We start from the raw sequence: 13226 nt of genomic DNA on the forward strand, positions 1-13226 counted from the left end.
CACGAGAAGGAAAAAAAATTGAAGGAAGTAGACCAGCAGAAGAAAGCACATCAAAGAGATTGTCACATTCATCACTTGATCCAATATTTAACATATTACAATTAAAATCTCCCAAAACACAAATACGTTTTTTAGAGAAAGACCTCACACAAGAAAGTTGATCAAGCAAATCACAGAACAAATGTGTTGGAAAAGGAGGGGGCTTATAAAACAAACAGTGTCACATGCAAACTGGCTTTTCAGATCAATAACAAGAGAATAAACTGTCCTACTGTTTGACACTACTGATGTAAACAAAGATTCAAGGTCAGACCTTCTACTAAACTCAATATCAGATTTTATAAATAAAGAAATAATCCCTGAACACTTTGTTACCATTCTAGGGTTATGGATAGCAAAATAACCATGCATATAATACGCTGTAAAATTCTCCCCATCAGATCACTATGTTTCTATTAAACTTATTACATTAAAAGGGCAAGAATTATCAGACCAAAAACACAATTTCAGACTATTCCACTGATCTTTTATCCCGCGCAAATTCAAACAAAATACATTGAAGCTATTATTTAAAGACAGTGAGGGTATAATTTTGTCCCCATAATCAATGGTAGTGTGATAATTGCAGCTGGAATTAACCATAGATTCAAGGAGAGGTTCAAGCGTATGTCTCTTGTATGCCAGCCCTTCTTGGTTGATCAAATATAACCGAATTGAGAATAGAAGAATTCAAAAGAAAAGAGAAATCACCCATAATTATCCCACATAATAAATGTACACATAGAAATATAAGTGGGATGGCACAAATTATCCAAAGTATTGGACCAAAGTATAATGTGACACCAGTTGCTATTACATGAGCTGCAAGTGTGCTGGACTGAAAAAAAAATAATAGAAATTAGACTACATGAAGGTGAGAGGATCAAAAAAGCATAAAGAGATATCAGTAGAATTGCTCATTTTATTCAAAGTATTGGCCCAATTTATAATGTGGGACCAGTAAATTATGTAAGCTGCAAGTATGCTGACATGAAAAAAAAAATAATAGTAGTCAGCCTACTTGAAGGTCACATGATCACAGACAAATATAAATAAATATCAATGGAACGATACATATTATTCAAAATATTAGCCCAAAGTATACCATGGGTAGTAAGAAATTATAAGAGCTGCATATATACTGACATGACAAAAAGATGACAGACTTCAGGGTACACAGGGGTGAAATCATCAAGAAATAAGATAAGGAAATATCAATGAGATGGCATATATTATTCAAAATATTGACCAAAAATATAATATGGGACCAATCAAAATAATGTGAGTTGCATGTGTGCTGACATGAGAAAAATATGGTAGAGTTCAGCCTACAGAAAGGCGGTAGGATCACCAACCCAGATAAGGAAATAATAGTGGCATGGCACATATTCATCAAAATATTGGCCACAAGTATAATGCGGAACCAGTCAAGATTATATGAGCTGCAATTATGCTGAAATGACAAAAATATGAAAGAAATCAGTCTGCATATAGGTGATAGGATCACAAACAAACATAAAAAAATAAATAAATAACAGTGGGATAGCATATACGATTCATAATATTTGCCCAAAATGCAATATGGGACCAGTGAAAATTATATGAGCTGCAAGTGTGCTGACCTGACAAAAACTTTATAGAAGTTAAGCTACATATGATGGTGAAAGGATCATAAACAAACATAAATAAAAATCAGTGGGAAGGCACATATTATTATAAGTATTAGCACAAACTATAATGTGTGACCAGTTGATATTATGGGGGTTACAAGTATAATGACACAACAAGAACTGATGGATCCTTGAACTGATGGATCTTTCAACAACTAATATCATTGTATATCAAATATTCAATTTGGTGTTGTTTACACTTTACAAGACTTTTCAAGACGCATATAGTTTTCAGTAAAGCACCAATGATGCAGTAGTTTTAGACTTTTACAGTGAGAGAAGGAAGCGGTATTTGTATCTGCTGAGCTTAAGTTTAAAATGACCTTTACTTTTCTTTGAAAAACTTATTTTTCGGAAAGTTTTTTTTTTAAATTAATTTTTTTTTATTGCAAAAAGTTTTAAGTTTTAAAAAATTCCTTATTTCAAAATCAAGCTAAAAAAAAAAAATCAAATCTTCATCAGTGTATCAAAACTGGTATCCAAGTAACAATATCAAAGTGAAAAAGGTTTGCCCCCTTTGAAATGAGCCCCCTTTGAAGTTTAGCCCCTTTGAAATGAGCCCCCTTTGAAGTTTAGCCCCTTTGAAATGAGCCCCCTTTGGGTTTAGGGAAATTAGGACGTGGAGAGGGGGGGTTGGCTAGTTGCCCCTGATCTCTTTCGACTCTTAAAAAGTGAATGAGAACTTTCAATTTCCTATCAAATGAACCCTCTGCAAAGTTTATATGAGCATCCCTTCCATAAAAATGATATATGCCCCCAGAGAATTACTTACAATGCCTGCCTCCGGGTCCTGGGGGGTTGCGTTGACACAGGAGTTTTTCTTATCTGACCTTTGAATTATTTTTAATGAACTAGCTAATTTAAAATTTTATCAGATAGGCTTGGAGAAAAAAGGGTGTGTGTGGGGGTGGGGGGGGGGGCTAGTTGCCCTCGGATATTTTTTTACTCTTAAAAAGTGAACTAGAACTTTCAATTTCCAATCAAATGAGCCCTCTCTGAAGTTTATATGAACATCCCTTTCATAAGAACTATACACGCCCCCAGGACAAAACTTGCGATGCCTACCCTCTGGGCCCTGGGGGTTGTGTTGACACTGGAGCTTTTGTTATCTAATTTTTGAACAATTTCTAAAACTGGCTATATCAAAATTTGTAGTGGATGGGTTTAGAGAAAAAAGAGCGTTGGGGGGGGGGTAGTTCTCCTTAAATCTCTTGACTCTTAAAAAATGAACTAGAACTTTCAATTTCCAATCAAATGAGCCCTTTATGAAGTTTATACAAGCATCCCTTTCATAAAAACCGGACATACCCTCAGGGCATAACTTAAAACGCCTTCTATTGGGCCCTGGGGACGGGGGGGGTGTACTGACACCAAATTTTTTCTTATCCAACCTTTTAACTACTTTTATTTTCAACAAAATGTCTATCTCAAAACTTTCATCCGATGGGTTTGGAAAAAGAAGGCGTGAGGGGGGGGGGGGTGGCTAGTTGCCCTTGGTTCTCGTTTGAATATTAAAAAGTGAACTCGAACTTTCAATTTCCAATCAAATGAGCCCTCTCTGAAGTTTATACGAGCATCCCTTTCATATGAACCATATATGCCCCAGGGCATAACTTACAATGCCTGCCCCCGGGCCAGGGGGGGCTGTGTTGACACCGGAGTTTTGTTGTCTGACTTGTGAACAATTTTTAAATTAATGGCTGTCTCAAAATTTTTATCGGATGCATTCGGGAAAAAAAGGGGCGTGGTGGGAGGGGGGGGGGGCTAGTTGCCCTCCAATCTCTTTTGACTCTCAAAAACTGAACTAGAACTTCCAATTTCCAATCAAATAAGCCCTCTTTGAATTTTAGACAAACATCCCTTCCATAAGAGACATATATGCCCCCGGCACTTAACCTACAATGCCTGCCCCTGGGCCCTGGGGGGGGTGTGTGTGTTGACACCAGAGTATGATCTTTGAACTTTTTTTTTACAAAATGTGCATCTCAAAATTTTATTGAATGCATTTGGGAAAAAAGGGCGTGGGGGGAGGGGGTCTGGTTACCCTCTGATATCTTTTGATGCTTAAAAAGTAAACCAGAATTTTCAATTTCCAATCAAATTATCCCTCTCTGGAGTTTATGTGAGCATTACTTTCATAAGAACCATATATTCTCCCAGGGAATAACTTATAACCTTTGCCCTGAAGACCTTGGGGGGGGGGAAGTGTCATGCTCAAAGATATAATTTCCAGAACTTTCAACTATGTTGAACAAAATGGCTATCTCAAAGTTTGATCGGATGTGTTTGGGGAAATGATGGGCATGGAAGGGGTGTTAGTTGCCTTCCAATTTAATTTCTTAAACATAAATTTAAGTTCTTTTCGTTTTGGGTTTCAATCATTCTTTAATAGTAATTTCTGGTCATTTTGGATTTGAATTTTAACAGGTATTTATATCTGCTGAGCTTAAGTTTAAAATGGACTTTACTTTTCTTTGAATGACTTATTTTTCGTAAAGTTTTTTTTTTAATTAATAAAAAAAACCTTTAAGTTTATACAACGATACTTTCTATATGAAGTGCCTCTTTGAAAAAAATCTAAAAAACTGAATTTTGATAAAAAACTGAATTTTGATAACAACAATTTTCGCAGGTTCAGGGTGTAAGAATAGGTTTAGAAATTAATGATAATTTGACTAAGTCATTAAGATTAGGAATAAGTGAAGGTGAAGAGGATATGTTGGGTGACAAGAAAATTGATCAATTGGGCAGCTTATCTTACCTAGGTAGTATTATTAGTAAAGACGGTGTATGCAGAGAATATGTTGAAAGTAGAATAGCCAAGGCCCAGGGTGTTTTTTTCACAGTTAAAAAAAGGTTTGGAAGAATAGGAAGATAAACCTGGCACCAAGATTAGAATATTGGAAGCTACAATGATGACACTCGTCAAGTATGGTTCTGAAGCGTGGGAGCCCAAAAAACGGAGGAGGATTTGCTAAATGTTTTCCAGAGAAATAGCCTACAAATTGTTATAGGTACCCGACTGACTGACCGTATCTCAAACAGTAAGCTGCACGTGAAATGTGGTTATATCCCGCTTTCTAGGGCTATAATTACAGAAAGGTTGAGATGGCTAAGACAGGTTCTGCAGATGAAGGATGACAGATTGTCCTTGTCAGCCAACCATCTAGGGCCAAACGAAAAGCAGGTCGTCATGAATGGAGTGAGAGGATGTTGTAATGAAAGATTTAAGGGAAATAAGAACTTGTTGCAAGTTAAAAGAGTGGTTTACTTTCATTAAAAGAATAAACCTGCCAAGGTCTATCAAAATCTGAGATAATGCATTTGTGACCTGTTAGATCTTATGCGAATTGAACCTGGAGATAATTGAAAAATACAGTCTTTTTTAGAGGGAGGGGGTTCTCGTGCCAAACTGACTACCTTTCAGGCTCCCTGTTTGTGAAAAAGTGTGACCTTGTCCAAAAGCCTTTGAAGTTTTTTTCTAAATATTATAAAAGATTCCTCTTTTTGGATCTTTAAGGATATGGACGCAACTGATGCCCCTCCCCTTTTCCCTCTTGTGAGTGACTTCGCTTTCTCCTGCTTTCTTTAGAAGTATCTCCTGGTCCTGCGACCGAATGCTTTGTTTATGTATCATGACAAACTTGGATTGTTTATTGAAGGCTGCAAGTAAAGGACACATGTTTTAAACCAAATTGGCAGCAATCTCAAGAGTGTGAACAATTAAAAATTAATCAAGCACTTTCCACCAGTAACGGTTTTAGGCCTCATAAACTGGGGAGGACATGGTATACATAAATAATTTTTTAGTCAATTAAGTACTTAAATAGGAGCGTAAAAATGTAAAATAAAAGGGATTTAACGTCTAAAAACTGGGGAAGGGGCATCTACCCCCCTCCCTGCCCAGGCATAGAACCGCAACTGCTTTTCACTCAAGTAAATAAGAAGAGTTTGCAGATTGTGGTAAAGAGAAGCTGTTTTCTGGATTTGCCAATTTTTATGATGGTTTAATATTCTACTTTAATTAACAGGATAAGATTGATGGAGCCCTGGAAATTGTTGACACAATCAAACTTGTATGTGAAGATTTTCCTGAGATGAAATATGCAATGGAAAACAATATATTGAGTGACTATGATACAAAGAGGCAAGTTTTGTTTTTGTTTTTATGGTCAAATTTCATGTATTCATTTTTGCTGTTTGTTTTGTTTCTCTCCTTCCTGTCTGATTTCTGAGTGCATTGTATTTGAAGTAAGTCATACAAAAAACAGTAAGAGAAGGTATTCCACTAGTACTTTGATGAGTCCCCTGTGAGATCACGACAGTGGAACCATTCATTTTAAGAATTTCATTTTAAGAATTTCATTAAATTGAATTTCGTTAAACACAAAGAATTTCTTTGTGTTTCATTTTAAGAATTACTTTCCTAAAGTTACATAGAGTTAAAGTTGTTTAACCTATATTATATTTTAATTACAGTTGAGTATAGCTTCTAGTATGTTTAAGTAATATATTGGAAGGGCTAGAAGTATCGTTCTCAACTAGATAGTCTATTGAAACTGAGCAGTTTGAACCATAATTTTTTAAAGTTTTTAGTTTCACAGTTAGCTGCTGTAATTGGAAAAAGAAATTCCAAGAAGAAATGCATTCTATGCTGAAAAGTTTTTCCATTCTCTTCTTTAGAAGATATGTTCGTTGAGGGGGGGGGGGGGCAAAACTATCACAAGGTCCAAGTATTTGCCGAGTGAAATGTAACATTTTTGTTTATTACCAAAATGGCATTTCATTTTTTTTTTAAATCTAACACATGGTCAGAACGTTTTTATATCAGTGTTTTCCTATTCTTCTTGTGTCTACTGAATTGACCATTTAAGCCTCCTTAAATAATTGCTGGCGACTTAGACTCAAATACAAAATTTTCCTTTTAGCCTACTGCAGAAGTTTGTGAAGTTTATGATTTGCTTACACAACAGATGGCTCACTAACTACATGGACCGCATCTTTGACTAAGCTTACTCAATGCATATCAACACATCCTCATGTTCGTTAATCTGCAGTCCAAATATGACTTCTCTGATAAGTAGTGACCAAAAATTTCCTTTTTATTGTAATTTTGAGTGGCTCTTCTAGGACAGATTCCTGGATTTTGTAAAACAAAAACAGGAAAAACTCGAGATTCATAATAAGACAATAAAGGTCGTTTTACTTTGAAATTTTTTAGATTGAATAAAGAAATCCAAAAAAAAAAAAAAAATTCTAATGTCTCTCAAAAATACAGCCATTCATCTGGGTTAAAGAAAAAGTAGGCCGTCCCCAATGTTGAAATAATTAAAATCTAAATTCCATAATATGATGGTAGTTTTTGTTTATATACCCTTATTCTTTGTCTTTATACATGATGATTGATATCTTATTTTTCGTCCAGTTATGAGAGCATGAAGCAATTGGTGGATAAGTACAATCGCGCTATGGACAGCATTCTCCAGCTTGAAAAAGGAACAGCAAAACCAGCGCAAAGATTGAGCCAACGAGCGTCTAGAGCATTACTAAAACACATTTTACAGCAGGTTTATAACCAGTCAGTGACCGATCCTGAGCGGCTCAACCAATATGAACCATTTTCACCTGAGGTAAGACTTGAAAACAGTAATATATTCATTGTGTGCAAAGTTAATATTTAGCCTTGTGGGTATTGGTTCAAGTCATTGTAAAATTGACTTTTTTTTGTTAATTATAATAAGGCCTGAGTTAAATGAATGTAAAGGTAAATTGCGGCCATTTGCCCCCCCCCCCCCTCTTCCTCTATAGTGATTACTCCGTATGCTGAAGCAGCGTGGTAGCATGTACTCACTTCTGTTACTTTTGGTCTGATCAACAGTGGTACGATTTTGGTATATTACAACAATAATGATGTTGTAGAAGACTTAAAGCCGAACTGGCTAGCCATGACAAAACAAAGAAAAAATAGTTATACATATATATATATATATATATATATATATATATATATATATATATATATATATACATTTTTATTATTTTAGCTTTATATTCTAGTTGTTTTTCGTTTTATTTTTCATTATCCTTTTTTTTATGCTGAAGACTTTTTACGCCTTGCTGCGAAATATTTGTTGTATTATTTCTTTTCTTTTCCTTCATACTGGCCTTAGACCCGTTCGTCATTTCCAGGTTTATTTGTTTGTTTAATAATGGGGTTTTATACAGATACAAGATTCTTGGTACATTTTAAGAAATACAGCACGTTGCAATTATATTTGTATGTATGTGTGTTGAATAGATTGACTGGGTGGATATTCAGATGTATTTTCTTTTCATTTGTTTTATTTCTTTGTTCTCTTTAAATTGGTGTATCAAAGAATACTGCAAACATGTCATCAATCCTAAATTTGTTGACTCTGTTGCATAGTTACTTTCTAGTGACAATGTGACAGTGGTATAGAGAAAGGATCAAAGCTTTAAAGAAACCTAGTTAAGGCTGATGTCTACAGATATTGTTCGTAATTTTACGTGTATAGAGACATATATAAAATTGTCAGAATTATAATGATGTTATATGATGAACAAATGTGTGCTGTTTGAACTGATGATGGGGACTTGACTGAGTAGTTCAAAGTCAACTCAGGCGTTCAACAGGGATGCATTCTGTCCCCATGTTGTTTACAATATTCATTGACTTCATCCTGTGGACGTGCAACTTTATAGGTGGCATCCAGGTGACAGAAAGTCGTGCTTTATTTGACGCAGACTTCGCAGACGATATAAAGCTCCTTTCTCACTTAAGAGAGGAGCTTCAGTACAACATAAATGAACTATGGCAATAAGTACGCAAAACGCGAAATCATGCGCAATAATGTGGATAAACTACCTGCTGAGCCACTGACAGCAAAAGCAAAGAAAATTGAAGAGTTTGAGATGTTTATAGATATCTTGAGAGCGCCTTTGATAAGTTAAGAAATGTTTGGAGGAGTGCCACTTTCTCTTTGAAGCTGAAATTGAGGCTCTTTGGCGATATTGGGGACACATGGTTAGAATGGGCAGTAATCCCCTGCCTCATGATATTGGTGTTGGACTCCTCCAGGAGTTCGAAGGCGCGGACGGTAGAAGGCTACACTTGGACGATGCCTAGAAAAAGACTTTCAAGAACATCCCTTGATGAACTTTGGCAGAAGACGCTGGAGAGGTCATCGTGGAGAGACATTGTTGCCGCCTTATCCGCCGACCGGCGTGAGAAGTCCTAACTCTAAGTAAGTAATGTATGTTACGGTGAAAGAATGAAAACTGGTAAATGTCGACATTCACCGGTGAATGTCCGACATTCCTTTTTCTCTGCTTGGATTCAATCAGCTTAATCAATCTTATGCAAAGTTTAAGTTAAAATTAAAGTTAGGTTAAATTAGGTTATAAATATCAGAAATGGGTTAAAAACCTATCCTAACCTGTCAACATCAAATCTTGCATAAAACTGAAAAAGTTGACTAAATCCAAGGAGAAAAAAAAAGTAATTTCTTACGTTTACCGGTGAATGTTGACATTCTCCAATTTCGGTCCTTCACAGTAACATATATACTGGTAAGAAATGTTGTTTCACTTCCTTCACCATGCTACCCAATGAAAATTTTCTGTCTATTGAATATGTGGTTTTCAACATAATCCCACAATTCACCCAACTTATTCTTTCTTTTTTTTTTTGAGGCCAGCCTTTTAATTTCGTCTTGTGGAATTCAGTCAGTCCATGCTTAATTTTTTTTTTCACATGGAAGGGTTGAGCTGGGGTCTTGGGTAAAATATCTGCGTTACATCATATATAATGCTATTATATGTTATCTTTTGACTCTTAGTATTCAAAATTTAAAAGCGGAGAAGGATATCGCTCTCTTGCTTGGTGCTCATTGACGGGAACAATATGCTGACTGTCATTGTTATTACCATAAATTAATTTCAATTTATTATGATACATGTCTGCTTCATTAAGAAGGTAACAATAAACTACTTTCTAAAAAATAGAGCAACGAGTGTGGGAAACTGATAGGAGAAAAGTCAAATGTGACTTTAAGAGACCAAGAGAGAGAGAGAGAGAGAGAGAGAGAGAGAGAGAGAGAGAGAGAGAGAGAGAGAGAGAGAGAGAGAGAGAGAGAGAGAGAGAGAGAGAGAGAGAGAGAGAGAGAGAGAGAGAGAGAGAGAGAGAGAGAGAGAGAGAGAGAGAGAGAGAGAGAGAGAGAGAGAGAACAAAAACGTAAACTAACACCCTTTATGGGTATCCAGCAAAATCATGAAATGAATAAAATAGGATTTAAGTTCTTTTTTTTATCAAACAGTTCGTCGTAAATATACTCGGCCCAATAATAACTAGAACTTAGAACAAGAAATTTTGGTAACTGTTAATACATTAAAAGAATTAAATTTTTGTTCTGATTTCAAATGTGTGAAATTCATATTAACAATCAAGAGTTACTGGCCTGAGAAAAATTTCCTGATTTTTGAAAAAGTAGGAAGCACCGCCAAAAAGTCTAGGGATTTATTGAAAATTATATTATCAGATTCAGCATATCAGAGAACCCTGATTTGGAGGTTTTTAAGCTCCTTTGTACAAAAATGTGGAATTGATGCCAAAATATAGATCACGGATGCTTGGTTGTTTTTTTTTCGTTCTTCAGGGGTGGTCGTATCGAACCAATAGTTCTAGAAAATCAGGAGAAGGCTTATTCAAATGGAAATTAAAAGTTCTAGTGCACTTTTTAAGTGACCAAAAAGGTTAGGGGGCAACTAACCCCCTCCCACGCCCCTTTTCCCCCAAAGCAACCGATTAAAATTTTGAGACAGCCATTTTGTTCAGCATAGACAAAAGATCACACACAGCCCTCACAGCCCCTTAGAAAAGAGCTGTAAGTTATGGAATTTGCCCATTGTTTACATATAGTATTCGTTATTGGGAATACACGGAAAATATTGGGGGGTAGGATTTTTCGGGGAAATTTTCCACAGAGGGGGATTGGGGCTTCCCGTCCTGAAATGAGAAACGATCAGAAATTATATAAAAAAATCTACAATAAAACTTAAACGAACAGGAACTATTCTTTAAATGAAGGGGGTTATCCCCTCCTCAATTCCTCGCTTCTTACGCTAAAATTTGGCAGTTTTTTCCAATCGTCTTAAAACGACTACGGAAATACAAGGGCCGTTCAGAAGCTTTTTTCAAGCACTGGAAACCATTAGTGAAATGATGGAGAGATTGGAGAAAGGCAATCCCAACTCAAGTACGGAATAATTTCTTTTCGTTTAAGTTTGAATGTCGCTCTTTACCTTTATATTCCAAACTGTTTCATAGTCATGAAACATTGTTTTAAAACAATTTACTTTAGATTTATTTAGGTCGAGACAAAAAATCTTAGGATTTTAATTGAAACGCAAATCGTAATAAGTTAAGGCTAAGATTTCTCTGAACATGTGCACTTTGTTCTTTTTTCCTTTTTGATTCGAAATTCTAGCGGCTATAATTTCTTTTTCTTTTTTAAAATTTAAATCTAATTCTTATCAATGTGAAATAATCAATAATAACAAAATATCAGCTTTGACTTTATTTGTGCTGAAAGAATAACAGGATGAGAAAAGATTTATACAAAATGGGGGTAAATGACAACCTAATCTCCGGTATTCTTGGGCATTGTAGACTAATACTTTCAAATCCCTAATAACATCCATTCAAGGCCCTTTCTAGGCACCCTTCGGGGGGTGTAGTGTCAAAATGGCTGTTGTGACTGGCATCACAGATTACAAAGGAGTTTTATGCAAATAAAAAGAAGTCAAACTCGAGCTGTCTCAGAAATAGCCAATTACTACATTAAAAAAAAAGAAAAAAAAAGAAGAGAGGTGTATATTGGACCTCCTAAAAATTAATATTTATATCAGCACATGAAGATGGTGCTAATATAACAAGTGTGAGTAGTTGACTAGGATGAACGTAGCCAGGGAGTTGGGAATTCCCTTATTTAGTAATAAACTATCTTTGTTTAGTGGGATGAAATATTTTAATTGGTCCACAATTTTTTTTTATGTTGCCTGCGTCTCACTTTACATAATTTCGGGCGATTACTCCTTCAGCACGATCCTATCTTAACCCTTGGATTTCATTGCGTCTAGAAGTCAGAACCATGGACATTTTGGGTTTAAATGATAATGTTCTAAATTACCTTAATTACATTTCTTATTCTTGCATATATGTTTTAGGTATATGGCGAGACCTCATATGAACTGGTATGTCAGATGATAGATAACGTTCAGCCATTAGAATCAGACACCTTTGTTGATTTGGGATCTGGCGTGGGTCAAGTTGTTCTTCAAATGGCTGCAGCAACTGGGTGCAAACGCTGTGTGGGAATTGAAAAGGCCGACGTTCCGGCAAGATATGCCGAGGCAAGATACTTTTGATTTTTGAACGTTTGAATTGTATGCCACCAGTTCGTGATAAATTTGAGACATGCGTCATTGGAGGTGGTCTAGTCCTAAGAATTGCAATAGTATTAATTTAAAGTCTTTGTTCAAAATAACAATGATTGTATGCTGAACAAGCTTTTGTATAAGTCAGATGAATTGGGGATCATTTAGTATAATTGCGTTTTCTTCTACAGATTTTATACCATATACAAAAATCCCTCTATAAATTCCAACGGCAGTGTTACCACTTTAGCCGTGTAATTCTTGATTGTTCCAGAAGCCTAAAATTGACTGACTTTCAACTGAAATTGACTGACTTTCAACTGAAATTGACTGATTGAATTCTCAAATGAACTAAATAAAAAGAACAAGTTTTCTTTCAACTGAAAGTAAGGAGCAACATTAAAGCTTAAAACGAATAGAAAATATTATGTATATGAGGGGGGGGGCCTCCTCAACACCTCGCTCTTCACGCTAAAGTTTTTTAGTACTTTTGAAAAAAGCTTATTATTTTTCTAATTAAACGAACGTAGTGTTTCAGGATTCGTTCGAAAAGACTTGAGACTGAATTCAAACTTTAGTGTAAAGAGCGAGGTGTTGAGGAAGAGCACCGCCCCCCCCCCATATAAGAAATAATTTCTGTTAGTTTCAAGTTTTAATGTTGCTGCTTGCTTTCAGTTGAAAAAAAATCTTATATATTTTGTTTCTGTTCGTTTTTTAAATAATGCCAGGATATTTGGCTACACATCCACTAAAAGATTCCTTCTCCTCACGGGTATATCGTCTAGACAGTTCAATCCAGGCGAAAATTTACTCTGGACGTTTACCCTTAACATTTCGACGCATGAAATCGCGTCTGCAACGGGAAATCATTAAAAAAATTTCATATAGGAATTCTGGCAAATTCACCCAATGTAAAATTTCCCCTGAAAAATTCACATCTTGGAAACTTCCCTCCCCATGGAAAATTATCCCCGTAGAAAATCCCACCAGCAGAAAGTTCCACCACCCGAAAAATGTTTGCATACTTCCCAATAACAAATACTGTATGTAAACATTGGGCAA

The 13226-nt window shown here is 35.7% G+C and overlaps 1 protein-coding gene across 2 annotated transcripts in view; it reads left to right on the forward strand.

The window, feature by feature from the left end:
- gpp (DOT1 like histone lysine methyltransferase grappa) overlaps positions 1-13226 on the forward strand; it is an 81061-nt gene that overhangs the window by 13212 nt on the left and 54623 nt on the right. For both annotated transcript variants that reach the window (XM_089096879.1, XM_089096880.1), the window contains exons 2-4: positions 5741-5856; positions 7135-7339; positions 11955-12140. In XM_089096879.1, the coding sequence (XP_088953005.1) occupies positions 5741-5856; positions 7135-7339; positions 11955-12140 (507 nt within the window). The remainder of the gene's footprint in view (positions 1-5740; positions 5857-7134; positions 7340-11954; positions 12141-13226) is intronic.

The sequence above is a fragment of the Artemia sp. Qi Xiang Cuo genome, chromosome 11, assembly GCF_049724085.1.
Source record: "Artemia sp. Qi Xiang Cuo chromosome 11, ASM4972408v1, whole genome shotgun sequence".
In the NCBI taxonomy this organism is placed as follows: domain Eukaryota; kingdom Metazoa; phylum Arthropoda; class Branchiopoda; order Anostraca; family Artemiidae; genus Artemia; species Artemia sp. Qi Xiang Cuo.